Source organism: Xyrauchen texanus, chromosome 6, assembly GCF_025860055.1.
Source record: "Xyrauchen texanus isolate HMW12.3.18 chromosome 6, RBS_HiC_50CHRs, whole genome shotgun sequence".
Lineage (NCBI taxonomy): Eukaryota > Metazoa > Chordata > Actinopteri > Cypriniformes > Catostomidae > Xyrauchen > Xyrauchen texanus.
Window position 1 is genome coordinate 17,055,857 of NC_068281.1, and position 27,258 is coordinate 17,083,114.

Here is a 27,258-nt window from a genome sequence, read left to right on the forward strand (position 1 = left end):
ACTTAAAGTAAATTATTTAGCTTGAAGGAATGGTTTACCCAAAATTTTAAATCTCTCAACATTTACTCACCCTCATGCTATTCCAAATGTCTATGACTTTCTTCTGCAGAACGCAAACAAATTTTTTTAAAAACAATATAGGTCCATACAATGCAAGTGAGTGGTGACCAAAACTTTAAAGCCCCTAAAAGCACATGCAAACAAGATTAATGTAGTTCATAAGACTCCATTGGTTTAATCCTTCTGAAGCAATCTGATCAGTTTTGGGTGAGAACAGACCAAAATGTTACTATTTGTTCTCTATAAATCTTGACATCATCAGTCTCATTGGCATTCGTGATTTCAAGCTCCAGTACACTTCCTAGCACAATCTAGTCCTCTGTGCATGCATCAAGCTTTAATTCATGATCTTGCCTTGAGACCGAAATAGCAAGATGTACAGTGAACAAGAAGTTACATTTTGGTCTGTTCTCACCCAAAACCGATGGGATTTCTTCAGAAGACATGGAATTAACCACTGGAGACTTATGGATACTTTTACAGTATGCTGCCTTTATAAGACTTTTGGAGCTTCAAAGTTTTGGTCACCATTCACATATTGTATGGACCAACAGACGTATTCTCGTTTTGAAATCTGCAGAAGAAAAACATAACACATCTGGGATGACATGAGGGTGAGTTAATGTTCATTTTTGAGTAAACTTTTCCTTCAAAGGGATGCAGCTAACAAAAATGTTTGGAAACCCCTGCCTTAGTGCACCATGGTAACCTATCATACCTCTCAGACCCAGTTAAAGGTCTGACTGCATTGAATTAAGCATAAATAAATAAATACGATTTAAAAATAGAGAGGGGCCTGGGTAGTTCAGCAAGTAAAGATGCTGAATATCACACCTGAAGTCACAAGTTCGAATCCAGGGCATGCTGCTGAGTGACTCCATTCGGGCTTCCTAAGCAACCATTTGGCCCAGTTGCTAGGGTGGGTAGAGTCACGTTGGGTTAACTATAACGTGGTCGCTATAATGTGGTTCTCGCTCTCAGTGGAGCACGTGTTGAGTTGTGCATGGATGCTGTGGAGAATAGCGTGAGCCTCAACATGCGTTAGGCCTTGGCGGTAACACGCTCAACAAACCACTTGATAAGATGCGCGGATTGACTGTTACAGACGTGGAGGCAACTGAGATTCGTCCTCTACCACCCAAAATGATGTGAGTTACTACACCACCACAAGGACCTAGAGGCATTGGGAATTGGGCATACCAAATTGGGAAGAAATTGGGTAGAAAAGATTAAAAATAAGTGAAAAATAGCTCTAGAAATCAGATCAGTGTTGATGATAGAGATATAATTTTTTACCGGGACAATCTAGTAATGGATGGAACCCTTTTAGTACTTTACTCTCAGACAATATTTTCCTCTGAAAGGGTTCAGTGTCCAATGGTAGTTAAAATCTTTACAACCCTGTGTGTAGGACAAATATTTTCCTTGTCACCATAAATCAATTAAATTGCTACCTTGACTGAAAAAACAACAAATCCAATTTTTTTATGTTTCACCCAAGGCTATTGAAATGTGGTAGTTCTAACATTTCTCATCCTAAAAAAATACACATGTCCAAAACCAACAAATATTCATGAGGAACCCTAGGGCCATGGCGTTCTGTACTATTATAGATATCTGTAGGTCAGGGAGGCATATAATAAAAGCTATGTTTTTAGGGCTGCCTTTCCAAAGCTGATAGTCTGCCAATCATGTCTAATAAGGGGATCTTTCTACAGCTAAACCTGTCAAATAATTTTGATAAAAAATTAAAAATTGTAATAATAATAATAGTATTGTGGGTTGGAAATGCCTTATTAGATTAGGTTTCAAATAAAATGAAGTCTTATTTGAAAATGTCTGTGCCTTTTGGAAATGTTGCTGAATACTCTGAAAATGTTGGATTGCCCTGTAATATTCCTTATTAAAACTTCTCGGGTTACATGTGTAACCCTTGTTCCCTGAAAAAGGCGGAACGAGATGTTGCGCTGCTTTCGCTGTGAGCCAAGCTGAATAATGTGTGGAACACGTCAATGAACATTGACCGGAATTTATAGCCTTGGCTGATGTAATCATTAGATGCACCTGAGGCCAGGCTATAAATGGATACGTCACCAGGTGTCGTCAGATACTTCTTTTTGAAGAGCAGTCCTGGGACGTCCCAGTGCGGCAAAGCAGCGCAACATCTCGTTCCGCCTTTTTCATGGAACAAGGGTTACACATGTAACCCGAGACATTCCCTTTACAAAAGGCTTCACTACGATGTTGCGCTGCTAAGCGCTACGGGGAACGCAATACCCACGCCGCCGCACTTGGGGCTCTCCGGACCCCTACGGTTGTGCAGTGTACTCTCAAAAACGCGAGAGGTCTCAGACATGAGCTTGAGATGTTGACTCAAGGGCATAAGAGCCCAGAGTAGCAAAGCATCTAACCCACAAAGTTCGATGAATGTGTGCGAAGAGAACCCTATCGCAACACAAACTTGTCATAAAAACTGATGAATGTGAGCGGAGAGGACCAGTCTGCCGCATCACAAACTTGTTCAGGCATGAGCTGAGATGTCGACTCAAGGGCATAAGAGCCCAGAGTAGCAAAGCATCTAACCCACAAAGTTCGATGAATGTGTGCGAAGAGAACCCTATCGCAACACAAACTTGTCATAAAAACTGATGAATGTGAGCGGAGAGGACCAGCCTGCCGCATCACAAACTTGTTCAGGCATGAGCTGAGATGTCGACTCAAGGGCATAAGAGCCCAGAGTAGCAAAGCATCTAACCCATAAAGTTTGATGAATGTGTGCGAAGAGAACCCTATCGCAACACAAACTTGTCATAAAAACTGATGAATGTGAGCGGAGAGGACCAGCCTGCCGCATCACAAACTTGTTCAGGCATGAGCTGAGATGTCGACTCAAGGGCATAAGAGCCCAGAGTAGCAAAGCATCTAACCCATAAAGTTCGATGAATGTGTGCGAAGAGAACCCTATCGCAACACAAACTTGTCATAAAAACTGATGAATGTGAGTGGAGAGGACCAGCCTGCCGCATCACAAACTTGTTCAGGCATGAGCCGAGATGTCAACTCAAGGGCATAAGAGCCCAGAGTAGCAAAGCATCTAACCCATAAAGTTCGATGAATGTGTGCAAAGAGAACCCTATCGCAACACAAACTTGTCATAAAAACTGATGAATGTGAGCGGAGAGGACCAGCCTGCCGCATCACAAACTTGTTTAGGCATGGGCTGAGATGTCGACTCAAGGACATAAGAGTCCGGAGTAGCAAAGCATCTAAACCATAAAATGTGATTAGTGTGTGCGGAGAGTGCCAACCTGCCGCACCACAAACTTGTTCGGTGTCAACTCAAGGGCGTAAGAGCCAAGAGTGGCAAGAACATCCAAACTATAAAAGTTTAATGAATGTGCGCGGAGAGGACCAACCTGCCGCACCACAAACTTGCTGCAGAGGGAGACCTCTAGCCAAGGCTTTAGAGGAGGAGAGCCCTCTGGAAGAGTGCACCCTAAAACCTACTGGCGAAGCTTGAACGCGCGCCTCGTAGGCCCGGGCAGTAAGGTCCCTCACCCAAAGTGACAACCCGGTCACGGCTTCAAAGTGAAGAACTGCTGCCCTGACTTTACGCCTCTAGCAAATGCGGTGGACATAATTCTGAAGGGCACAGACTGGACAAAGTCTGAGTAGTCTTTAGCTGCTCCGGCATTACAAACGGCAGGGAGCAGAAGGCTTAGAGAATGACTGGCCAAGGGTCGAGAAAGGCACCTTGGGCAGGTAGTCAGGGTGAGGGTGCAAAGAATGCTCTTGGTCCTACCTGGGGCAACTCAAAACAGGCCGGGAAAAGAGACAGAGCCTGTATCTACCCAAGTCTCCTTAGAGACGTAATTGCCATATGAAAAACCATCTTGAGAGTCAGAAGTCTACCAAACGCTGACTCTAGAGGTTTTAAAAAGGGGGGTCTTACCCTATGAAGAGGTCCTAGCAAGGATGCCTCTTAGAGGGCACCCCGCCCACCAAGGCATGGCAAACCGAAGTGGAAGCCACATAGAACCTGGCAGTGGTGAGGCAAGTGCCCGCTGACAGTTCTTTCCACAGAAAATCCAGAACTGAAGCAATCTGGCAGTTAGCTGGTTCTGTAATTTGAACTTATTAGAAGGAAACACATGCAGGCGCATTTGTGCCATGTATGCGCCACCACAATCAGCACCCTCGAGGGGGGAGTGCTGGGTGACTCGGGGAGAAGTAGAGGAGACATTGCGCTATCAACAGAGGCGAAGAGGTCCTCTTCTGCCCTGTAAAATCTACACAGATCAGTTCCAAGGGAGAGAGCCCTAGCGCTTGCAATGGTCTCGATAACTTCAGGAGAAAGCCCTGTGAACCTCAGTTGGTACCCTACAGGGGCCAAGCATGAAAGGTTTCACAATTCGGGCCGGGGATGAATATGCCCACTGAGCCTGAGAAAGAAGGTCCTACCTGTTCGGAATCGCCCAAGGCGAGCCGTCGAGGAGAGATATTAACTCCGAAAACCATATCCTGTTTAGCCAGCGCAGCACCATTAATAGGAGGCAAGACCCTTGCTGGTGAACATTGCCAAGACTCCCGGGAGCAGAGAAACCGGGGAAAGAAACGCATACAGACGCATTCTGGGTCATGTATGTGTTTTAACGTCCAGACCCAAGGGGGCTGGGTGATTTCAGGGAGAAGTAGAGGAGACATTGCGCTATTCATAGAGGCGAAGAGGTCCTCTTCTGCCCTAAAATCTCACCCAAACTTGTTCCAAGTGGAAAAAGCCCGGCATTTAAAAGGTCTCGATAACCTCAGGAGAGAGCCCTGTGTTCCTCAGTTGGTACCCTTAGGGGCCAAACATGAAAGATTCCACAATTTGGGGCAGGGATGAAATATTGCCCTGTGCCTGAGACAGAAGATCCTTCCTGTTCGGCATCGCCAAAGGCGAGCCGTCGAGGGAAGAGATTAGCTCCGAGAACCAAGCCCTGTTCGGCCAGCGCGGTGCTATCAGTAAGAGGCAAAAACCCTTGCTGGCGAACTCTGGGCAACTACTACCTTAGGGTGGAGTTCTTAACTTCCCCATTGGTATGGACCGTAAATATGCTCCCATATACGGGCATCCAGGGATATAACTGACCTGAGTGACAGGAGCTTGCCCTGGGCCCTAAAGAGAACCCAACGTGTCAGAAATACAGCTGACAAGAACGTGGGTCTCCTTGATGATTTATGTAAGAGGCTACCGCTGCATTGTCCACTCGCACCAAGACATGGCAGCCTCAAATCAAAAACGGTCTCATTAGCAGAAGGTCCAGAGGGATCACTGTGGACGCATTCGCCCTGAGACCTGGAAATCATTGATACTGATAACAGTGCAACCTTGACCTAGCCTGACTTTGCTCAGGGTGATCTAAATGGACTCAATCCTAGCGGGAGACAGTTGTGCCCGCATTGAGATTGAACTCCATACGATGCCCCGATAGACAGTGTTCTGAGTGGGAGAGAGGACGCTTTTCTTGGGGTTGAGCCTCAACCCCAGAGAAACAGATGAGCTAAGACGATGTCCCTGTGCTGAACTGCCAGTTCCTGGAACTGCGCTAGGATAAGCCAGTCGTCTACATAATTCAGAATGCAGATGCCCCAGAGTCGCAAGGAGCCAGCGCTACATCATGCTTTGTGAATGTGCGGGTAAAACGGGCTAGGCTGAGTGAAAGAACCTGACCCTGGAAGACCCTGCCTCAGCACCCACGACAGTCGAATATAATGACGTCGAGGGTATGTGAACACGGGAAGAAAATATATATATATTTTATTTATTTATTTTTTTTTTTTAGGGGTTCTCCATGAGCGAAAAAGCTCTTAATGGAGGTTTATCAAAGAAGGGAAGGAACCCATGAGGCGTTCCCTTTCTTAGACTGGAAGATAAAATCTATCCCCTAATTTGGAGCGTTTGGGGGTCTCCTTTTCGCGTGGCCAGACCAATCTGGCAACCGCACGAGTAAAAACATCGAGCAATTCCTCCATAGATTTTTTATCGCGGACGGAAAGCTCGGAGGCGGGAAGAGAATAGCTATCCACCTCATGATCCGAGAAGCGTCGAGATCATGTGAAGAAACAGCTGGGTTTGGGGAGAGAGTGAGAGAAAGTGATCAACCCGTCTCTTGCTCCTCAGCCAAAACCATGCAAGAGCCCCACGAACGATCTTCTTTTGAGAGTGCTGACTCCCTGAAGCAAGCGAGGCGAAGCACGACGCACTCTGCCTGTTAAAGCAAATCGCAGTGCTCGCACCCACCCTGCTGCAACGCGAGAGCAGCGTGCTCCCAAACAAACAGCAAAAACTGATGTGTGTCGTCTTCAGCTATAGATCGAGAAGAGGGAACATGCACCGTTTACGGCTTTCAGTCATTCTCTCTTTTTTAGAAATATATATATATAATATTTTCTAAACGGAAGAGAAAAGAGAACAAAGAACAAAGTTCACTGCACACTGTCTAACTGATTCTAACTCCTAACAGAGGAAAGAAAGTTTTGACAGGGTGTGTGAAACACACAGAAACAGAATCGCTCTGAAAAAAGAGTTTCTGACGACACCTGGTGACGTATCCATTTATAGCCTGGCCTCAGGTGCATCTAATGATTACATCAGCCGAGGCTATAAATTCCGGTCAATGTTCATTGACGTGTTCCACACATTATTCAGCTCGGCTCACAGCGAAGCTGTTCCCCGTAGCGCTTAGCAGCTCAACATCGTAGTGAAGCCTTTTGTAAAGGGAAAGTGTATTATCTATGCCCCTTAAATCTTAAAAGATCATGTCATGATTTAGTCATAATTTTGGTAGTCTTTACCTAAATTCTTGGACTAATATTTATGGCTCTTGAAGGCCTATAATATTCCATACTTAAAATTTATGTCAATGTTTTTGGCCCAAAAATACAATTATGGCCATTTACCTAAGGGAATTCTACTCTTCCCAAAATTGCATTAAAATAAATATATAGATAAATGAGCCGTGCTCTGACATCACTGATTGGAGTTTGCCAAGATGTTGCAAATTAAATTCATCATTTGAAAGGATGTTATCTCTGACAAGGTACGGGAGGCTTTATTGTACTTTTTATTTTGAAAGCTATGCAAAAAAAATTTAAAGATAAATATAAATAAATTAAAACATACAATTTATGTGACTTTTTAAAATAATATATATTAATATAAAAATACAAAAATAGTATGCTTATTCCTTTTACCCTGGAAATCTTGTAAACATGAAATGGAACTGGAGCTTGAATTTCCATTAACAAAACACAAATGCATAGTGAGGGCCTCCACATTTTAAACTTCACCACATGCCACTTGTGTGTAAATGTTTGTGTTTAAACTGTCTACTATTTAAACAGGTGTTGGTTTAACCAGAGATTCCATAACACTTCACTTTGATGTTCCTTGTTTTAGAGCCTCTAGGTGACCTTAAATGAGATTAAGCCTTGAGATTAGTGCTTCTTTATTGGATCCTTGTTAGGTAGCCAACATCTGAGACCAGATTTGCCCTAAAGAGCTAATCCTATTACAGAAAAGAGTTGCTTTGCTTTGTAGTTAGGATCATCTTGACTACTAGACTGAGGGCATGAAAGTAATCCATATGACTCTAGTGGTTAAAGACATGTCTTTTGAAGCGATATGATATGTGTCGGTAAGATACATATTATTTAGTGTTTTACTCTTTTTATCCAATTTGACCAGTCCTCCTATGCACATTCAAGAAAGGACAGAGTCCTTCTGTTTTTTGATGATTCACATTCTTTGTATATAGCCACCTACTGGGCAGGAAGGAAAAAGAACAAAAGTAGGGATAAAGTAAATTAAAGAACACATACATATTATTTGCATAACAGCCCAGTAGGTGGCAATACAGTATGTTTGAAAAATGTAAATCATAAAAAAATAAAAGAAGTCCTCTGTGAACGTGCACAGGGCTGATGAAATTTAGAGTGAAAAGGACTTATATATTGATCTGTTTCTCACTTACACTTATCAATTAGAAGATATGGTTTTAACCACTGGAGTCATATGGATTAAGTTTATGCTGCCTTTATGTGCTTTTTGGAGCTTTAAAGTTCTGGTCAGCATTCACTTACTATGAATGGACCAACAGAGCTGAGATATTCTTCTAAAATCTTTATTTGTGTTTAGAGACAAAAGAAAGTCATACACATCTCATCTGGGATGGCATGAGAGAGAGTTTTTGGGTTAACTATTCTTTTAAAATCCATCTCAGATGACCCAATCTCGTTTTGTGCGTATCAGAGACCATCCATCTACCTATCTCTTTTTTTTTTTTCTAAAGAAGAAAGAAAGTCATAAGGGGTTGGAACAACATACTGTAAGGGGGAGTAAATTATGACACATTTTTTATTTTTGGGTGAACTTTTACTTTAATGTCAGGTACAAACAGGGCATTAAACAAGCTTGAGACATTTAAGCTCTGAAGTGGATTGCCTCAGTACGGTCACAAATGATTTTAGATTTCTCTCAAGGGACCACTAGAAGTCTAGTTTGATGAGTGTTATTACACATTATATAAAGAACCATCTGATTGATATAGACAAACATGCATACACTCATACAGTCTCCAGACACTCACTCATTGATAAACTCTAAAAAAACACAGTGCAATTGTCAGATTCAGAGTGTTAGTGTAAGTGAGAATTTAACACCTGTGACTTTAAATTTAAGGTAGGACCACATCCATTGAGTCTGCCACTGACAGCTACAACAACCATTTGAGGGGCCTCTAGTAGACAGCAGTTTCCCTCTACTCAGCAACTTATGAATTACTGCACCAGTTACGCCCTCTCTTTTAGTAAACTGTAGGAACAGGAACTGTTTTTTCAATGCTTCCTCTAAGACATGGCATATATTGTGCCTGTGCATTTAAGCTCAGCCATAGTGGGTATTGTTCTTCATGTCAGTGGTGGAAAAAGTACTTATTTTTTTACTTTAGTAAAAGTACTGCTAATGAAGAAATTATTTTATGAATACAAGTAGAAGTACTGAGAAATATTATGACTCGAGTACGAGTAGATTAGTGGTTTGTCGAAAAACTAATAATTATGTTACCATTTAAAATTATATTATATATAGTATATACAGTACACTTCCTTTTTAGAACACAAAGACATTTTTGTTCTTGAAAGAAATTGATGCTTCATTTCACCAAGTATGCATTAAATTGATAAAAATACTGCAAAAATCATTAATTGCTAATTATTATTACGCTTTGAAATAATTGTTTTAAGTGGTATTTATTCAATATTTTTGTTTACCTATGATGGCAAACATATACTGTACCACCTATTCCTTACAAAATCATTCTAAAGTGCTAATTTGTTACTCAAGAAAATGTCCTTATTATTAGAACAGTTAAAATTGATTTCACAATATAGTAGGTTTTCCCCCCATTTTCTGAGGTATTGAGTTCTTACAAGTTGCTTTACACTTGCAAGTCACATTTTGGTTTTAAAAATAGGCACAAAAAAAAAATTCTCCTGAAATTCTATTTTCTCCTAAAGTCTATTGTTTTAGAGGGATGAAGGCTATTCCATGCTTTACTGTTTTGAAAAAAGAATCTCTAACCAGGATAGAGAGGGAAGTGGGCGACCCAGGTGAACAACAAAAAGACAAATAAATCACAGTCTCTAGTTTGAGAAACAAAACTAGACTTTGGGATTCCTGGACAAACAGAACATTTTAAGAATACAACATTTATTTCAATAGAAATAGCCATGTGTAACATTCTAAATGTCTCCAAATTGTCTCTAAAATACATAATGTGCAATGTGACTGATACACATTCCTATTTCAGGTTTATTCTCATTCACGTATGTGTATTATTGTAAGTATTTTGACTATTAAGTTAACATACTGTACAAAACAATTATAATGTAATATCATAGGGCAGGAAATGTATCCTCTATGAAATTGCAGCAATTATCAAGATATGGAATGAGATTATTAACCAAACTGTTATCAACTCCTACATGACAGCTGAATAAAATAAGGCGTGTTATTTGTGTGTGTTTAGTGAGAGATATGATTGATTCAAACACTACAAAAGTGGTTGTTCTGTATATGTGTTATTGTGTTACAGTTGTAATAAAGTCTTAATTAACATTATTGTTATTTAAAATATTGAGATATTATAATTAAGTAAATTGTAGCATTTGGATTCATTATGTTTTGTGATTTCTCATACGATCTTTATACAACATCCATCACTTGCACACTTTTGTCCTCTAGCAGGTGAGGCTTTTCAGATAGATTAACAGCAGCACAGGGCAGGGAAGTACAGTACAGCACCGTGAGGGAGAGTCTTACCCGCTAGGACAGTTTATTTTGAACAAGAGGGGCGAACGTTTATGGAATTTAACACAAGGGTACAATACAGAACTGATGCGGAGCCCGTCTATGTGCATGATGGTGTGAGGTACCAGACGGTGGAAAACAAATTATATACAGTGAAAAGTCAAAAGAAGATCGCAATATAATTGTAATTATTTCAGATGTTAGTGATAAAACACATGAACTAATTACGTGGGCATTTGTTGCCTCAAATATTTTGAACTTATGGATATTTTTGTTAATTTCGGTGGCATTTTTGCCCTGATTCCCCATTCATTTCTGACACTATTGGCATTGCATCTTTCGAAGGTATTTAAAAGTTTGTTTTAGACATAAAGTAGCAAGTGAACAAGATATACCCACATACATTTCAAACTACATTGTGTTAATGTTTGACACAGTTAAATATTGCCTACCTTAAAAACAAGTGAAGTTTGATGAGTGGTTAAACATGTTTAGACAGTTCCCTCGTACCTGAATGAACAGCTCCTTTCCTGAATAAAATTATATATGCAGAAAATCACAGTGTTACAGTCCTCGTATAGTCACAGGGCAGAAAAGACTGCAAGTCTTGGAGAAGCTAGAGAAGAGAGGACACCGGTGGCAGTTTATGCGAGGTGCTTTGCTCATTATGCTGTGCCCTGCGGGCTTCCATCGTGATGCGCAGCATTTATTAGTTTATAAACAGATTTAGTGCTTATAACTTTCTTCTCCCCAAAAATTCTGAAATATTCTGTATTTTTTGTACTTTGTATTTGTGGTGAAAATTAACTGCAGTGAAGTTGAGTACTATTATTTATTTAAACTTAAAAAAGTAGAAACGTTTTGAAAATGTACTCAAGTACTGTAATGAGAGTAGTTGGAATTCGTTACTTTCCACCTCTGGTAACCATAATCTCTAAAGTAGAATTGAAATTCCTTATATTTTACAACTGAATTAGATATCCCCAAAAAAATTTCCAAACGTTGAAACAAGAGTCACAATTCAGACTGATCAGAAGATGAACATTGAAATGTATAGATTTGATTGAGGGCCCTCTGTATGGTTACTTTTTGCTTCAATGACTTATGCAGCACTGTTTAGAATTTTCAAGCTTATAACAAAAAGGCTAATTAGGTTTCTTCTACCATTGAAGAAATTTAGACTGCTGGAGACAGAACGTTGTTGCTTCATGACCATGCGCTAAACGGACGTGTTTTGCTGTTGCACAGCATCTCCGCGTTTATATCAGCATCTCCCACTGAACGTGTTTACATAAATGTCTCCCCATGGACGTTGACAAGGAGAAAGCAGGTCAGTCAAGAGCAGAGAGCCAATCAGAACAGTGGGCTTTTCTGTGAAGTATTAAAAGAGAAGCAGCACCAAAACATCTAGGTTACTGAAACGTAACCCTGGTTCCCTGAAAGGACGAGACGTTAGTTTCATTGAATGACGACAAGGGATCACTCCTGAGCCCTGATCTCAATTAATAGTTTTTAATCACACCAATTCTGATTGCCAGATGTCTTTTGAAGTCTCCTCCTCCCATGCTCAGCGAGCATATAAAGGCCGGGGGAAAGACGGGCCTCGTCATGACATAATACGACTGAAGAGGTGAGAGGATCTCAAGCACCTTTTAAGCGGCAATCAGTATTGTGGCAGGAATAGGTAATGTCTTGCTCCCTCTAGTCAGGGAACCAGGGTTATGTTTCAGTAACCTAGACGTTCCCTTTCAAGTCAGTCACTCGACATTATGTAAGTCGAATGATGACTAGGGGTCCCTATAGAACAACGCCACAATACTGATACGGCTGCTTTTGCTCCCTATCATGTGGTAGCAAGCTCGCAGACAGCCCGTTTTCCCACCCGAGTGGGGAAGAGTCCGAGACAGTGAGTGACACATAGTGACATTGCCATAGACGAGGATAGCCAATCCTTTCCATAGAACTCACCTCAGGTAAGGTGATGAGCTGTTGGAGGGAGGACTGTATCACAGTCTCTCAATCCTGATTATGAAAGGAGCTGCCACCTGGGGCACCTAAACCCAAGCTAAGGAAGAGTTGAATCTTCCCATATGGAATCTAGGAAAGATTCTCTAGATAAAAAAATGTCCGAACTGCCTAACTTTTCCATTATAAAATATAGTAAATGTGTTTGTGGAAGCACATCATGCTGCATGGCAGATGTCTGATAATGAAAGCCCTTTTGCCAATGCCCAAGAGGAAGACATGCCAAGCACTGTGATTCATACAACATCTTAATAGCGTCTATCACCCAGTGAGACTCTGTTTAGAGGCATCTCTGCCTTTGGATCGGCCTCTGAAACACACAAAGAGATGACTCGTCAGTCTAAACTGCCGTATAAATTCCCAGTGCTCTTACGGGACAGAGCTTGTGCAATTAACTTTTTTCATCTTTTTTTGACTGAAAAGGAGGGGGAGAAAAAGTTTGTAAGTTTATCACTTGTGTTTTGAACGGAGTAGATAAAACCTGGGTGTAGCCGATTTTAGGCTTCAAAATAGCTTTAGAAAAGTCCAACCCAAGTCCAACCCTGGATATCTCCAACCCGCTTTACTGAAGCGTTGGCCAGTAATAAAGCATTTTTAAACAAGAGAAAATGTAGGTCTGCGTTTCAAGTGACTCAAATGGCACAGTACACAGCGCCTTCAGCACCATGGACAGATCCCACACTGGGAATGTAACTGGTTGAGTCAGTATGATACATCTCCCTCCCTGTAGGAATTTCGTAATCAGATTGTGCTTGCTTATCATATTTCCTGCAACTGGAGCACAATTTGCTGCAATATATGCAAAATACACTTTCAGCGCTGATGGCATCTAATTGCTATTGAAGAAAGTTCAGCATCTTGTTTACTGAGCAATCTGCTAATCTCTTTTCTTTTCGTGATAAATACCAGTCTGAAAAGATTAGACACTTTAGTGCATACAACTGCCTAGTAGAGGGGGTTCTGGACTGTGCGATGGTGTTAAAAACTGTTTGTGACAACCCATCTATTTCAAACATGTTCCGTTCAATGTTTGAACCTGCCAAATGGGCAGTTTCCACAGCTCTGGCTGTTGATGCCAGATTGACAGCACATGGTGTGTCAGGCAGAATGGGGGAAATGCATATTTGTGTTTCTTTGCTGGCCATTTGTGGGCTAAGGCATCTCTGGGCAAAGAGCAGAACGACCTCATAATTCAAATGGCTGGGAATGTGAGCTGCCAGTTTGATTTTACTCGCTTCTCATTTTGCACAAACCTTTTGTTGTATCAGATTTATACGGATGAAACACATATTTGTATTTCATCATTCACCCCTAGCGTGATACTCGTTTGATAAAACACGACTTTCTTCCACTGTGACAGATCAGCTAAATAGCGGCACATCGCACGTAGGTGTAATTTGCTGTGGTGCCATGTATTATTGGCACTCTCGCACTGACCTATCACTGAAACAATCTCATGTGCAGTAAAACCCAATGGGGTGGCAGCGAGAGGGCACATTGTCTCGGCTTCTAGTCGAGAATGTATGGGAAATGGGTTTGTGTCAAAGTCTAGAGGAAAAAGGAGTTCTTTTATTAAGTATGTAATTGTATTTGTTGCATTTGTGACCTCGAGATGCATGCATTTTATTCTTGTGTCTGCACATGATTTTAACTATCTCCCGGTAACTTTGGTTGCTGGGAGAAGAGACATGTAATGAGACTCTTTCTGGACTGGGGCAAACAATGGTTGGAGCTCTGGTTTCCTCCTTGCTGATTTGACATAGTCAGTGCTTTGAGTGCTTTGGCTGGCACGGTGGGTTTTCCCCGCTGTGGTGCCCGCTGTGGTGCAAGCCTGGCTGTGATGCTTCGTGTCATGGTCATGGGCACTTTAGTGTCCCTACCATTTCGGTGCTGCTTAACGGGGCTGAAGCTGGATGAGCATTGTTTCTGGCAGGGTGTTTCCCTGATGAAAATTGTGAGAGAATTGGCTTTTTAGTGGCTGCAGCCTGAATCTGCAGGAAATGTTTCAAAACCTGCAAGTGATCCTTTATCATTTGAAATTTTTCAAAGAAAGCGTATTTGCATCTCGGAACAAGCTCAGCTGTGACACCCGAGTGCAAGGAATGCCTTACCATGTTTGCTACCACACTGCTCAATGTCTTGGGCATGCAACTCTTTAAATAGCGCAATGAGTTTACTCGTCCAGATCCTCCATGAGTGAAGGGTGCTTCTCGGCTAGGTGCAGAAGCGGGCATAAATGTGTCAAAAACCAGCCTGCAGAAGGAAGGAAGGCAATTCTTTCTGCTCTGTTTGGTGTTAGCTTGGTAAAGGCATTCACTCCTGAAATGTGCATGCAAGCCCAGTATGGCGCATGCAACGTTTTTGGAGAGTTCGGCGTGGACAGCTCCTATGGGGTGCGGCTTACTAGAGAGAATGCCTACTAGTGCCTTGCCTTCCAACACAGCTCATCTCGGAATATGCCAAATGAAAACTAACCCCCCATCTAGCAGATAATTTCACTGGCATATTCCACGGGTGAAAACGCTACAAAGGAGATCAGGAATCCCGCAAGGCTTGCCCCGGGAGCTGGAGCCTCCCTGAATTCTCAGCGCTCCATATCTGAACCTATCTGTGCTCCTCAGAGAAGATGTTGCTTAAAACTGTAAATATTCGTAGTGTTAATGCTCATGCATTCTCGGAGAATGCATTGTGCATTGTTGAACGTTGCTTCAGCGTGAGCGCTGGCCAAGCCTGAAAAACTGTAAACATTCAGGAAATACACTTGTGATTATTCTGTCCCGTAAATAAATTAAAGGGATCAAGAGGGATACCACTGCTCTTTAGATAATTTCATAAGGATACACTTTGCTGGGCACCCAGGGAATGAAAGATCTCTCTTTGAACCCTGCAGGCAAAACCTTACCCTGCTAGGTAGTAGGGAAGATAACTTTGTCCAGTAAAACTGTGCTTAACTCACAACAAAGTGTGTGTAGAGAGAGAGAGAGAGAGAGAGAGAGAGAGAGAGAGAGAGAGAGAGAGAGAGAGAGAGATCCGTTCTCGACTCTCGACTTTGACAGTGTGTCAAAATGAGGGTGGAAAATTATCATTGTGCAAAAAACTTCAACATATTAAAATAATAAAAAAAAGCCATATCATAACCCCTTTATAACCTTCTGAAATAACTGAGTCCCTCCTCACCTCGTACAATCAGAGAATGGTTCTGACACCACAAGGGAGGTTAATGTGACATTTGTTTTAATGGAATGAATCATTGGTTGGAGCGCTCACCTCTATGGTTTTTCACTGTAATTTTAACAATAATTGACCATAAAAGTACAGTACATGTTATTTTTAAACATAATATACATTTTCACAGTTAACTATAAAGTAATCATACTTTTTAGTCCTATAGAATTTGATTTATCTTTTTTTTGTGTGAATATTTTACTGTGAATTACATTTAGTATTGTCTTTAATCTTTTTACCATACAGTGCCCTTACTACAGGGACAATCCCCCCGCTGATCAGCTGAAATCCACCTCCGGTCTGCGTTGGAGTTCTGTTGGTGTTTACTTTGTAAAAATGACCGTCTGACTCTTCATTATTCAACCTAATACAAGACTCCTTGTCAAATAATTGATATGAGTTAAAATTATTTTATTAGCTTACTTGTAGAGATCACACAGTGATTTTTGAAGCAGGAGAGATGACTCGCAGAACCTGGATGAGCATTCTGATATGCCTTAATCCCCAGATTTGCAGTTATTACAGAGCAATATCTGACAGCTGGATGGCGCCATTGACCAATCAGAATCAAGTATTCCGGAGCGCCATGTAATAAAGTAAAAGTAACAAAGTTGAGGTGTTCTTTTTTTGCCTCGAGCAGTGGCTATTTTTAACTCTAGAAAAGCCTCCCTGCTACCAGGCTATTTTGAATGCCAAAAACAGTGTAAAATACCAACTTCCATATACAGTGTCTCCATATAGTTAAATATTTTAATTATTCATTGAAGTTATATTTTGCTTATTTTATTTTTTACATGACAATTGTTCATCAGTGTCATCATCATTTCTCAGTAACCTGCATAGGGTAATTTTCTTTGCCATGTTTATCCTTCCCCCATACCTTACCTTGGAATAATTCACCACATAATTTTTCCCATAATGCAAAGGTCCTCTGTTCAGGCCTATGAGGTACTAATTGCAATGTAGATGACACAAATGCACTCTCAAGTGATAGCATAATAGCATCCTTTGCTGTGCAGTTTTTTCTGCACACCCAATTATATTTACAGTGACTCTACTTTGTATGTGTCATGAAGTACTTTAAACCTTGCTAAAAAGGCAATAAGGTTCTGCCATCATTTTCATGATGTATAAACTGTTTTCCATAAAGCCACAAGCTGTGTTTGGAGTTTTCAAAGCTATGAGAATAATCCAGCTTCTGCTGTTTCCCCATCTGCACCTTGGCCTGAAAATATCAAATTCAATAAGAAAAGAAATTCAATACCTGTTATTTTCTAATCTGACCATGCTACTATGTCTGGAGTCAGGAACAGAGAGATACTGATGGCAGTTCATCGGTCTAGCACTGTTCTATTTGATAAAGCACATAACATGATAACATGATAACATGATAACGTGTTTAAGCAGTAAGACATTTGTTGTATCCCCTACATTTGTCAGTAAGTGTAAAATTTGATAACCTGTGGCTCACTAGACAATCACAGAATAATGAATTAGAGTTGGTGTTGTCTACTGTTCAGAACGAGATGTTGTTTTGTATTCTGATCCATGCGTCAAACTCAGATGAGTCAAAAATTATAATCATATCATGAAAATCAATGAGCATAAAATGAGAGCTGTGGATTCTAGCAATCTTGGAAGACATCATGAATCAGTTGCCATGATGCAGATAGCAGGGTGACATTGGACCTTCCAGCAGTCACAAAATGGTAGCCTAAATGATGATTCATTTTACTTGTCTTTCACTCCTTCCACTGCATTGCATGGGCATTATCTTAGTTCCAGTGAAAGTTCTCACAAATGTATATAGGTCTGCCGATATGAACCTATACACATCCTCAGTTCTTCATGTCTTTATAATTGCAAATCCATACACCTGATATAATCTCAACATGTAACAACTATAAAACTACACAACATACAACTATAACATACATTCAAATTAGGTTTCTCATGTACTCTAAGATAGAAAGGCATAGACATTAAATTGGTGAGAAATCAGTGTAGCATTTTACAGTATATCTGAATGCCTTAAGCAATATCAAACAAGGAAGAGTGATGTTGTGCTGAATGTCATCGTGAGTGTGATTCAGCCATGAATCATGAATTCAGACGACATTTCAGTGTGTTATAAAAAGTGGCAATCGGGTGCTGGAATTTGTTATTTTGAGCGTTATAATGAGTGCACGTTGCAGCTGGAGCCTTTTAAAGTTGGATGAATTTTTATTGGCTGTCAATGATTTAATCGTTCATCAGCTGGAAGAATATTGCTCTGAAAGTGATACAAACAATATTATTCCTCTGTGATGTTATCGTTATAGTTGTGGTGTGGTTTGGACTCCACTAATCTCTTAGAGTTAGAACGATTTTTAAAACTTTGTAGTTATATTTATCATTATATATTTCTTGGTGTAAACGGGCCTTAATAATGTGTCCACATTAATCCATTAAAGTTTGCTACTTTTTTGTTCCCTAATGTCATCATTTTCTATGTTAAGTTTTCTATCGTCACCATTTTCCAGAGAATTTAGTCATGAAAAGCATTTTCGAAAGTATCTGGTTTGGGTGGAAAAAACTTTGTTTCAGTGTCAGATGTATTAGTGTGGACAAGGCCTAAGTATCAGCACTCTTGGAATGTTCAACCAGATTACAGTACCAGAATTTATTGACGTATACTGTAAATTAACTTATCCCACAGACATTGATGCCCCAACCAATCTGGCAACCAGGGAGGTGACGGAAAACTCTGCAATTGTGACATGGGATGGTGTTCAGGCTGAGATCGATGGCTACATCCTGACCTATAGCTCTACTGAGGGCATCAGCCAAGAGATAAAAGTGGGAGCAGATGCTACCTCATACCAGCTGACTTCTCTGAAGCCGGGAGTCCTGTACACAGTTTACCTCTGGGCCAATAAGGGATCTCAATCAAGCAGGAAGAGCATGACTGAGGCTGAGACGGGTAAGCTGTTCACCTTCTGGGTGAGGATATTAGGCTTTCCTCTTAAATTTTTTTATTTCCTCATCTCAATAGTTCCCTCAATGGATACTGCTACTATACTTTGATCTATCTACTTTCTGAATGGATGGAAGAGTGGCATTCTTGTTCTCAGATGTTAATTGTTTTCTCTATTAATTTCCTTTTGTGCTTGATTTTATTTCTTTTCAAAGAGATTTGCTTCTCTCTGACAATGCAACCTTAACAAGGTTCTTTTTCAGCATCCCTTTAAAAATAAATAAATAAAATGAAATGCTCAAAGCAGCCTAACCAAGTTTGCTGGTCTTAACTGGTCTAGTTAATCTCCCAGCCTAATCAGCTGACAAGTGCCCTAAACCCCTCTAAAACAGCAAACCTGAATAGCTTGGAAGACCAGCTAAGGCCTACCTTATTTTAGCAGAGATACAGTCATTGCAGAAAATAAATGGATGATAAAGAACAAAGTCAAATCAAAGTTGTGACTTGATTTTGATTTGACTTAAATGTTTATTACCACAGGAGTCTCTATTGTATTGCAATATGACCATGTTGGAACCATGTGAGCAATGTCTACAGTGTATTGTAACTGGAGCTATGATGTTGGCTAGTGTTTTCCATCCTCCACAAAATTAAGGACTTTTTTGTTATCAATAAGGAGATCTCTCCACAGAATTTCAATTTAGTTAAACAGAGATACATAGAAGTATTTCTCCAGTGGGTGCTGCTTTAGATGACAAACCAGATGCTTTTAACCACATTACCAGCTGGCAGTCAGAGTCAGGAAACAAAACCCAAACTGATGCACGTGGATATCTAATAATTAAATCCATGCATATCCTCTGTAAGGATATGACCACTATTTCCATTGTCCACATTAGTGTCTAAATACCAAAAGAAGTGTAATGAATCTATTGATGTGAGCCACATTGTGCATTTCCCTTTAATTACATTGTGCATAATTAATGTACTCATCTCTGTGGGTTTTTTAGGGAACACAAGTGACTCTGGCTAAGTGTAAAAAATCTCACTCAAAAATTCAAACTGCAAAATTCTTCACAGATGGGATCATTTGCATTTAGAAAGGCAGAAGCACTTGAACTTTTAAACCTCTTGTGTTTTTTCCCCCAATAGCACTCGCTGAGCATATATTTCTAACCGTCTAGCCCATTCTGATTTTGTAAGATGGCACAACTCTGCTTTGCAAGACAGTTGCTATGGGAAGCGTTTCTGACTTAAACTTGACATGACTGTCATTCTATCACGAATGTGCTGTGATTATTTAAAAAAGTCTTCCACAACTGTGGTACTTTACATTTTGGTCAGTACAGAGACCCTTACAGTCATCGCTTTTTTAATTGACATTGAACCTGTACAATGACAATAAAGAGCTTGACTATTGATGATAATCACGATACCAATCACGTATCGTGATTATCATCAATAGTCAAGCTCTTTATTGTCATTGTACAGGTACAATGAGATTAGATAAACCCCTTTTTAACTATGGCTAGCAAATTCACAAAAATTTAAAACAAATATTCACAGCATAAAAGTTATACAAATTACTATAGTTTCAAATGACCCCCTGCACATTTCACATAAAGTTATGCTGATCTGTTATTAATTTGGCTCAAGTAACAACAAACAATGACAAAACAACTGATTCAAAATGAAATTTGCATAAGTATGAATATTAAACTTTGTTTTTAAGCATGCTATAGAACATCTTGTTAATTCATTATAGTAGCCTATTATTTTGTCATCTACCTTTGTAGTGTAGTTATGAATTTGAATGTTCCAACAAAATATACTGGCTGTATTAATCAAGCTGCAGACTAATTTGAGAAAATTGCACTTCTCATAAGTGCAAAACAATAAAAAATGTACATTGTTCAAAGTAATTAATTTTGGCCAAACTTTTTTAAAGAGCGACCAACATCAGATACGATAAACACTTTATTCATTCAAGAGGGAAATGAAGCAAATCTGTGATGGGAAATAAAAGTATTTTCTCTTAATAGCCTGGATTCATGGCTAGCTGCATTAATATGAGATATTTGATCCAGTATTAAAGGGAAAACCATCTACCTTCATGGTTCAGCAATGCATTCCTTTACATGGGCATGCATCATCTTAAATCTCCCCAGCTTCACTGTCCATAACTGCTTGGCTTTAATGCAGTAATGTTGGTGCATTAACCTCTTGTATAAATGACTTTTTAGACATAGATGCTCCTACAAACCTCTTGGCCAAAGAGACGACAAAGGACTCAGCAAAGGTGACATGGGACAAGGTGCAGGCACACATTGATGGCTACATGCTGAGCTACAGCTCTGTTGATGGCTCCAGTCAGGAGGTTCAAGTGGGAGTTGACAGCCCCTCCTACAGGTTCACTGATCTGAAGCCTGGGGTTGTCTACACAGTCCATGTGTGGGCTGTCAAGGGCCCTCGCTCCAGCAAAAAGAGCTCTACAGATGCAGCAACAGGTTTCTGAATCATATCTTCCTGATTCAGCTCATGCTAACTAATACAGGAGTTTTCTGTTTTTAACAGTTGATCTGTTTGAAAAAAATAAGTCTGGTACAGTTCATTCAAATGACAGCTTTTACAATTTGCATCTACATAAATTTAAAACCTATCTGTGTTGTTCTGTCACTGTATAGCCAGATTTCTTACTATCAGCATAAATAATGATCCCCTTTGCAGCGTATTCTGGTCAAGAACTACCCTATTAAGTGAGAAAGTGAAACAACCAATCACAGTTTGTTTTGTCGTTGACGTTTAGGTAAAATGTATCTTATTTTATTGTTACTAAGTGCCTCAAACAAAACAGAATATCTTTCAAATATTTGATGCACAGACCTTGCAAACTTAATCAACTCCAACAATTACATTATCCTCTGATGCTCATCAACTTTAGCTGTGATGTACTTTGTAAACATTATTCACAGAAATTGCATAAATCCATGCAATCAAACTGTATATTGACATTTTTTTAAATCTCTTTTCTTGCCATTTTTGTGTGCAATATGCATCATACAGTCCATGGGCATGCCATCTGTGCCTTCACAAGAGATTTTTTCAGATGAGTAGAATAATAATGATGTTCAATCATATTTTAACTCGTTATGTCATAAAAAAATACTATCCCTTAATTCCAGTGATTTAGATTTCTAATGCATTACTCAGATATGCAGCCTTATGTTTCAACAGACAAACTGTCCAATTCTGCATGGCTCTAATGTAGAAATATGCATTGAAGGTGATGTGTGTAATGTTAAATTATTTTCTATAGTATTATAGGACAGGGCAACCCCACAACTATACTGTAAGTAAGCCACCAGTATATTGATTTCCCCATAAAGTATAAACACTATGGCTCTGAGGCACTTTCAACATTAGAGTTGAATTTGAAACATTACTTGTTTGAGCGGCCTGGCATAGCAACACTGGGTAATAATAGTTTGAGTTCAGGGTGGGGACTACCTGTTTATCTGAGGATAGGAGAGTTTAGGAAACTTGTCATCATTTTTGCAATTCCTTATGTTCTCAACATTGGCAGAGAAAATACACACCGCACCTTTAACCCAATGTGTAAATGTCTTTAAAGTATTACATACTCCTACTCACTTCTTGAGAAGTGAAGTGAGTGCACATCAATGGCTAAAGGCAAAGCTTTGGTTCTGTTGATGGAAGTGGTGTTCTGGACATTTTACTAGAAGTCAACAGCACCTCCTACAGGTTCACTAGTCTACGTCCAGGAGTAATTTACTCTCTTGAATGCAGATGGGTTTTGACTCTTTAATTAAAGGTGCTGTATGCAATTTTTGAATACCACAAATATCGTCTAGGTTACGTATGTAACCTCCGTTCCCCGATGGAGGGAACGAGACGTTGTGTCAGAGAAGCGACACTAGGGGTGTCTCTTGATATTCACCTCTGGACTATGAAAAAAGGCCAATGAGAGTTGGCAACCAGTATTTGCATGTCCCGCCCCCGGACATACGGGTATTTAAGCGGCGCAAATACGGGAGTTCATTCAGGATTTTTCTGAGGAGCCGGAAATAGTCCGGCCACAACAGTGGCTCGGCTCAGCGACGTGACAGGGGAGACACAACGTCTCGTTCCCTCCATCGGGGAACGGAGGTTACATACGTAACCTAGACGTTCCCCTTCTGTCGCTCTCTCCACGTTGTGTCAGAGAAGCGACACTAGGGGTCCACTTATAAAAGTGCCATGCGCTGAGCCGTGTACGTGAACTGCTGATACAGGAGCGAGCAGGTATTCTTACGTGCAGGATGACCAACTGTATCAGGCTGCACATACCATTCCCCAATGCCCCATTTAAGCCGGGCCAAGCCTGGCCGGGCCTCTTTTCTCTCTATGTTTCTCGCATAGAGCAACTAAGGCCGGGGCCCTTACATGCATTGAGGGAAGGGGGTCTTAGCCCTTATTCAGGGCAGAGAAGACCCTGCGGAGGCCACGCCTACCCGAGAGGGGAGGTGAGTTTAAGTGGCAAAACCATCAGAGGCCTGCTTAGGGCCTATGTGGAAAAGTCGGTGCGGTGGTGGATCCAGCCTCATAGAGGGGGGAACATACAGCACGGCAACCGAGGCAGCCATGACTGCCTAAGGGAAACACGGGAGTCAGCTCGCCAGAGGGGACAGAACCGTGGTGTTACACACAGGGGGAGTCCGAAGGAGGCCTTACCTGTGGAGCACCTATACCAGTACAGGGTATCTTGCGGTACCCGCAGTAGCTTGGGTCAGCGAGTTCCTCCGCTGAACTGCGACCCACGAGGGCTAGGGAGGAATCAACCAGTGTCCCAAACCTGAGATCTCCTGGGAATGAAGGCGACTGTTTCCCTGGTTAGGGGAGGGCGCTAGGTGCAAGCGATTCACCCGGTCAGATCGTGGGCGTGCCACCGAGTTCTACGGGCTCGTTACCTGAGAAAACACGGGATGATACTGACTCAACTCGGAGATTGTAGAATCTCGCAAAAGTGTTAGGTGTTGCCCAGCCCGCTGCTCTACAAATGTCTGCTAGGGCAGTGCCCCTAGCCAGTGCCCAACACTCGGACCCGCAGGGGGGGGGGCACAGCCTGGGTGTGATAAGCCAGGGAAATGGCGTCGACAACCCAGTGGGCGAGTCTCTGCTTGGAGACAGCTTTCCCTTTCTGCTGTCCCCCAAAGCAGACGAAGAGCTGCTCAGAGCATCTGGTGCTCTGTGTGTGGTCCAGATAAATACGTAAAGCACATACTGGACACAGCAGTGAAAGGGCTGGGTCTGCCTCCTCCAGGGGCAGCACTTGCAGGTTCACCACCTGATCCCTGAAGGGCGTGGTAGGAACCTTGGGCACATAGCCCGGTCGCGGTCTTAGGATCATGAAAGTATCTGCCGGACCGAACTCCAGGCAAGCGTTGCTAACAGAGAACGCATGCAGGTCCCCGACCCTCTTGATGGAAGCGAGCGCGATCAGCAGGGCAGTCTTGAGAGAGAGGGCCCTGGGTCCAACTGAATCAAGCGGCTCAAAGGGGGGTCTCTGGAGTCCCGTAAGGACGACCGAGAGATCCCAGGAGGGGAACAGGTTAGGCCGGGAGGGAGTTATCCTCCGGGCACCTTTTAGGAACCTGACGATTAAGTCGTGCTTACCAAGAGACTTGCCGTCTACTGTGTCGTGGTGGGCCGCGATAGCGACGACATCCACCTTGAGGGTGGAGGGGGACAGCCTCCTCTCCAGCCTCTCCTGAAGAAACACGAGTACTGACCTAACTGCGCACTTCTGCGGGTCTTCGGCTCGGGAAGAACACCAGTCCGCGAACAGATGCCACTTTAGAGCGTAGAGATGCCTGGTAGAGGGGGCTCTGGCTTGACTGATTGTATCTATGATGGTCGGTGGTAGGCCGGCTAGATCTTCCGCATCCCGACCAAGGGACAGACGTGGAGGTTCCAGAGGTCTGGGTGCGGGTGCCAGAGCGTTCCCCGTCCCTGAGAAAGAAGGTCCTTCCTCAGGGGAATTCGCCAGGGAGGGGCTGTCGTGAGGAGCGTGAGGTCCGAAAACCAAGTCCGGGTGGGCCAGTAAGGGTCTACCAGAATGACTTGCTCCACGTCCTCCCTGACCTTGCATAGCACCTGTGCCAGAAGGCTCACTGGGGAAATGCGTACTTGCGCAGCCCCGCCGGCCAGCTGTGTGCCAACGCGTCTGCCCCGAGGGGAGCCTCTGTCCAGGCATACCAGAGCGGGCAGTGGGAGGTTTCTTGGGAGGCAAACAGGTCTACCTGAGCCTTGCCGAACCGATCCCAAGTCAGCTGGACCGACTGGGGGTGGAGCCTCCACTCTCCGCCAGGCAAGCTTTGTCTTGACAGCGCGTCCGCTATCACATTGAGGTTGCCGGGGATGTGAGTGGCACGCAGTGACTTGCGTCGCTGCCGACTCCAAAGGAGGAGACGACGGGCGAGCTGTGACGTGGAGGGAGCGTACTCCGCCTTGGTGGTTTATGTAGGCTACGACCGTGGTGCTGTCTGTCCTGACTAGGACGTGTTTGTTCCGAATTAACGGAAGAAACTTCTGCAGGGCCAGAAAAACAGCCAGCAGCTCTAGGCAGTTGATGTGCCAGCGCAGCGGGCCTCGGTTTCACCGGTCTGCGGCTGCGCGCCCGTTGCACACGGCGCCCCAACCCAGTTTGGAGGCGTCGGTTGTGACCAGAACGCGTCGGGACACCTGCTGCAAGGGTACTCCTGCCCTTAGAAAGCAGAGGTCTGTCCAGGGTTTGAAGGTTTGGCGGCAGGCAGAGGTAACTTTACGTTGCAGCGTGCCGCGGCGCCATTCTCATCTCGGGACTCGAGTCCGGAGCCAGTGCTGAAGTGGTCTCATATGCATCAACCCCAGCGGCGCAGCCGCCGCGGAGGATGCCATATGCCCCAGGAGCTGTTGGAAACGTTTTTAGCGGGACCACGGCGCCTGGCTTGAAGGAAGCAAGGCATTTCAGCACTGACTGAGCACGCTCGTTGGAGAGACGTGCTGTCATTGGGACTGAGTCTATCTCCAGAACGAGAAAAGAGATGCTCTGGACCGGGGAGAGCTTGCTCTTTTCCTAGTTGACCTGAAGCCCCAAACGGCTGAGGTGGCTGAGCACCTGGTCTCTGTGTGTGCATAGTAACTCTCGGGAGTGGGCCAGTATGAGACAGTCGTCGAGGTAATTGAGTATGCATATGCCGGCTTCTCGGAGCGGGGCAAGAGCAGCCTCTGCGACTTTCGTGAAGACACGAGGGGACAGAGACAGGCCGAAGGGGAGGACTTTGTACTGATACGCCTGGCCGTCGAACGCGAACCTTAGGAAGGGTCGATGTAGAGGGCGAATTGAGACGTGGAAGTACGCGTCCTTCAGGTCTACCGCTGCGAACCAATCTAGATGCCGGACACCAGATAGAATTTGTTTCTGGGTGAGCATTTTGAACGGGAGTTTGGACAAGGTCCGATTAAAAACTCACTGGTCCAAGATCGGTCGTAAGCCGCCACCTTTCTTGGGTACAATGAAGTAAGGGTTGTAGAGACCGTTCTTCGTTTCGGTTGGAGGGACAGGCTCTATCGCGTCCTTTAATAGAAGGGAGGCAATTTCTTCGCGCAGGGAATGGGCATGTTGGCCGTGTACTGCGGAAAAATGTATGCCCACGAAGGGAGGCCGAGACCTGGCAAACTGAATTGCGTAACCGAGTAGAATGGTCCGGTGCAGCCAGCGTGACGGGTTGGGCAGTGAAAGCCACGCCTCTAAACTCCGTGCTAGGGGCACCAAGGGGACGAGTTTTTTGGACGTATCCAGCGGGTCTTCGCAGCGGTGCGGAACAGGTAACGCGGCGTCGGGAGGCAACGTGGCGTCCCGAGGCTCTGGTGCTGAGAATAATCTCAAAGCACTTACCTTGCTCTGCACATCCGGCAGGGGGCGGGTTCGTGACTGAGGAGGAGGTCTGATGTTTGCGTCCTCTGGACTCGTCTGAACCGGCCGGCCGGGGAACAGTCGTGGGCCCGAAGGCGGGGACACCGCGTCCATGGAGCCAGGACTGGTGAGGCCTGAATGCAGAGTACCGTAAGAACAGCATTTGCGGGCCAGGTGACCCCAGAGACAACAAGGAAATAGCTCTATAGAGTGTAAAGAATTTAACAAAAAATTCTCCTTCCGGCCCTCCACCGGGGAACGGAGTGGTCTTACCAGCTCCGGAGCTAATGTCTCGGTCTCTGGGTCTGTCATCTCAGGAGCGCCTGGGAGCCTTCTGGGTCCTCAAGGGGGTCCGTGAGACGATGGGCGTCCAACTTCTGCGGGGAGCTCAACGCTGGGGCTGAGAGCTGGGCCCACTCACTTGTTAGTTGAGGCGGAGCACCACTTTCTTTCTTTCTTGAAAGCCGCAGGAGGACACCCTCGGCGAGCAGACAGGGCATGGCCCCTGGTGGCAGGTTTGCGGCAGGGCAGGATGCTTTTTTTGCTTGAAAATAGCCTTCGTCTGTTTCTTCATCACTGAGGACTGCTGGGTGAAGTCGTCAAGTGGTGTCGCCAAATGGACGGAGCTGGAAGATGGGGGCGTTTGAGAAAGCGTGCTTTGTCTGCCTCCCGTACTGCCTGTCCATC

The 27,258-nt window shown here is 43.1% G+C and overlaps 1 protein-coding gene across 1 annotated transcript in view; it reads left to right on the forward strand.

The window, feature by feature from the left end:
* The window catches only part of LOC127645619 (tenascin-N-like), a 63,249-nt gene that overhangs the window by 27,753 nt on the left and 8,238 nt on the right, over positions 1-27,258 (forward strand). The window contains exons 7-8 of the mRNA XM_052129287.1: positions 18,360-18,623; positions 20,861-21,124. Coding sequence (XP_051985247.1) covers positions 18,360-18,623; positions 20,861-21,124 — 528 coding nt within the window. The remainder of the gene's footprint in view (positions 1-18,359; positions 18,624-20,860; positions 21,125-27,258) is intronic.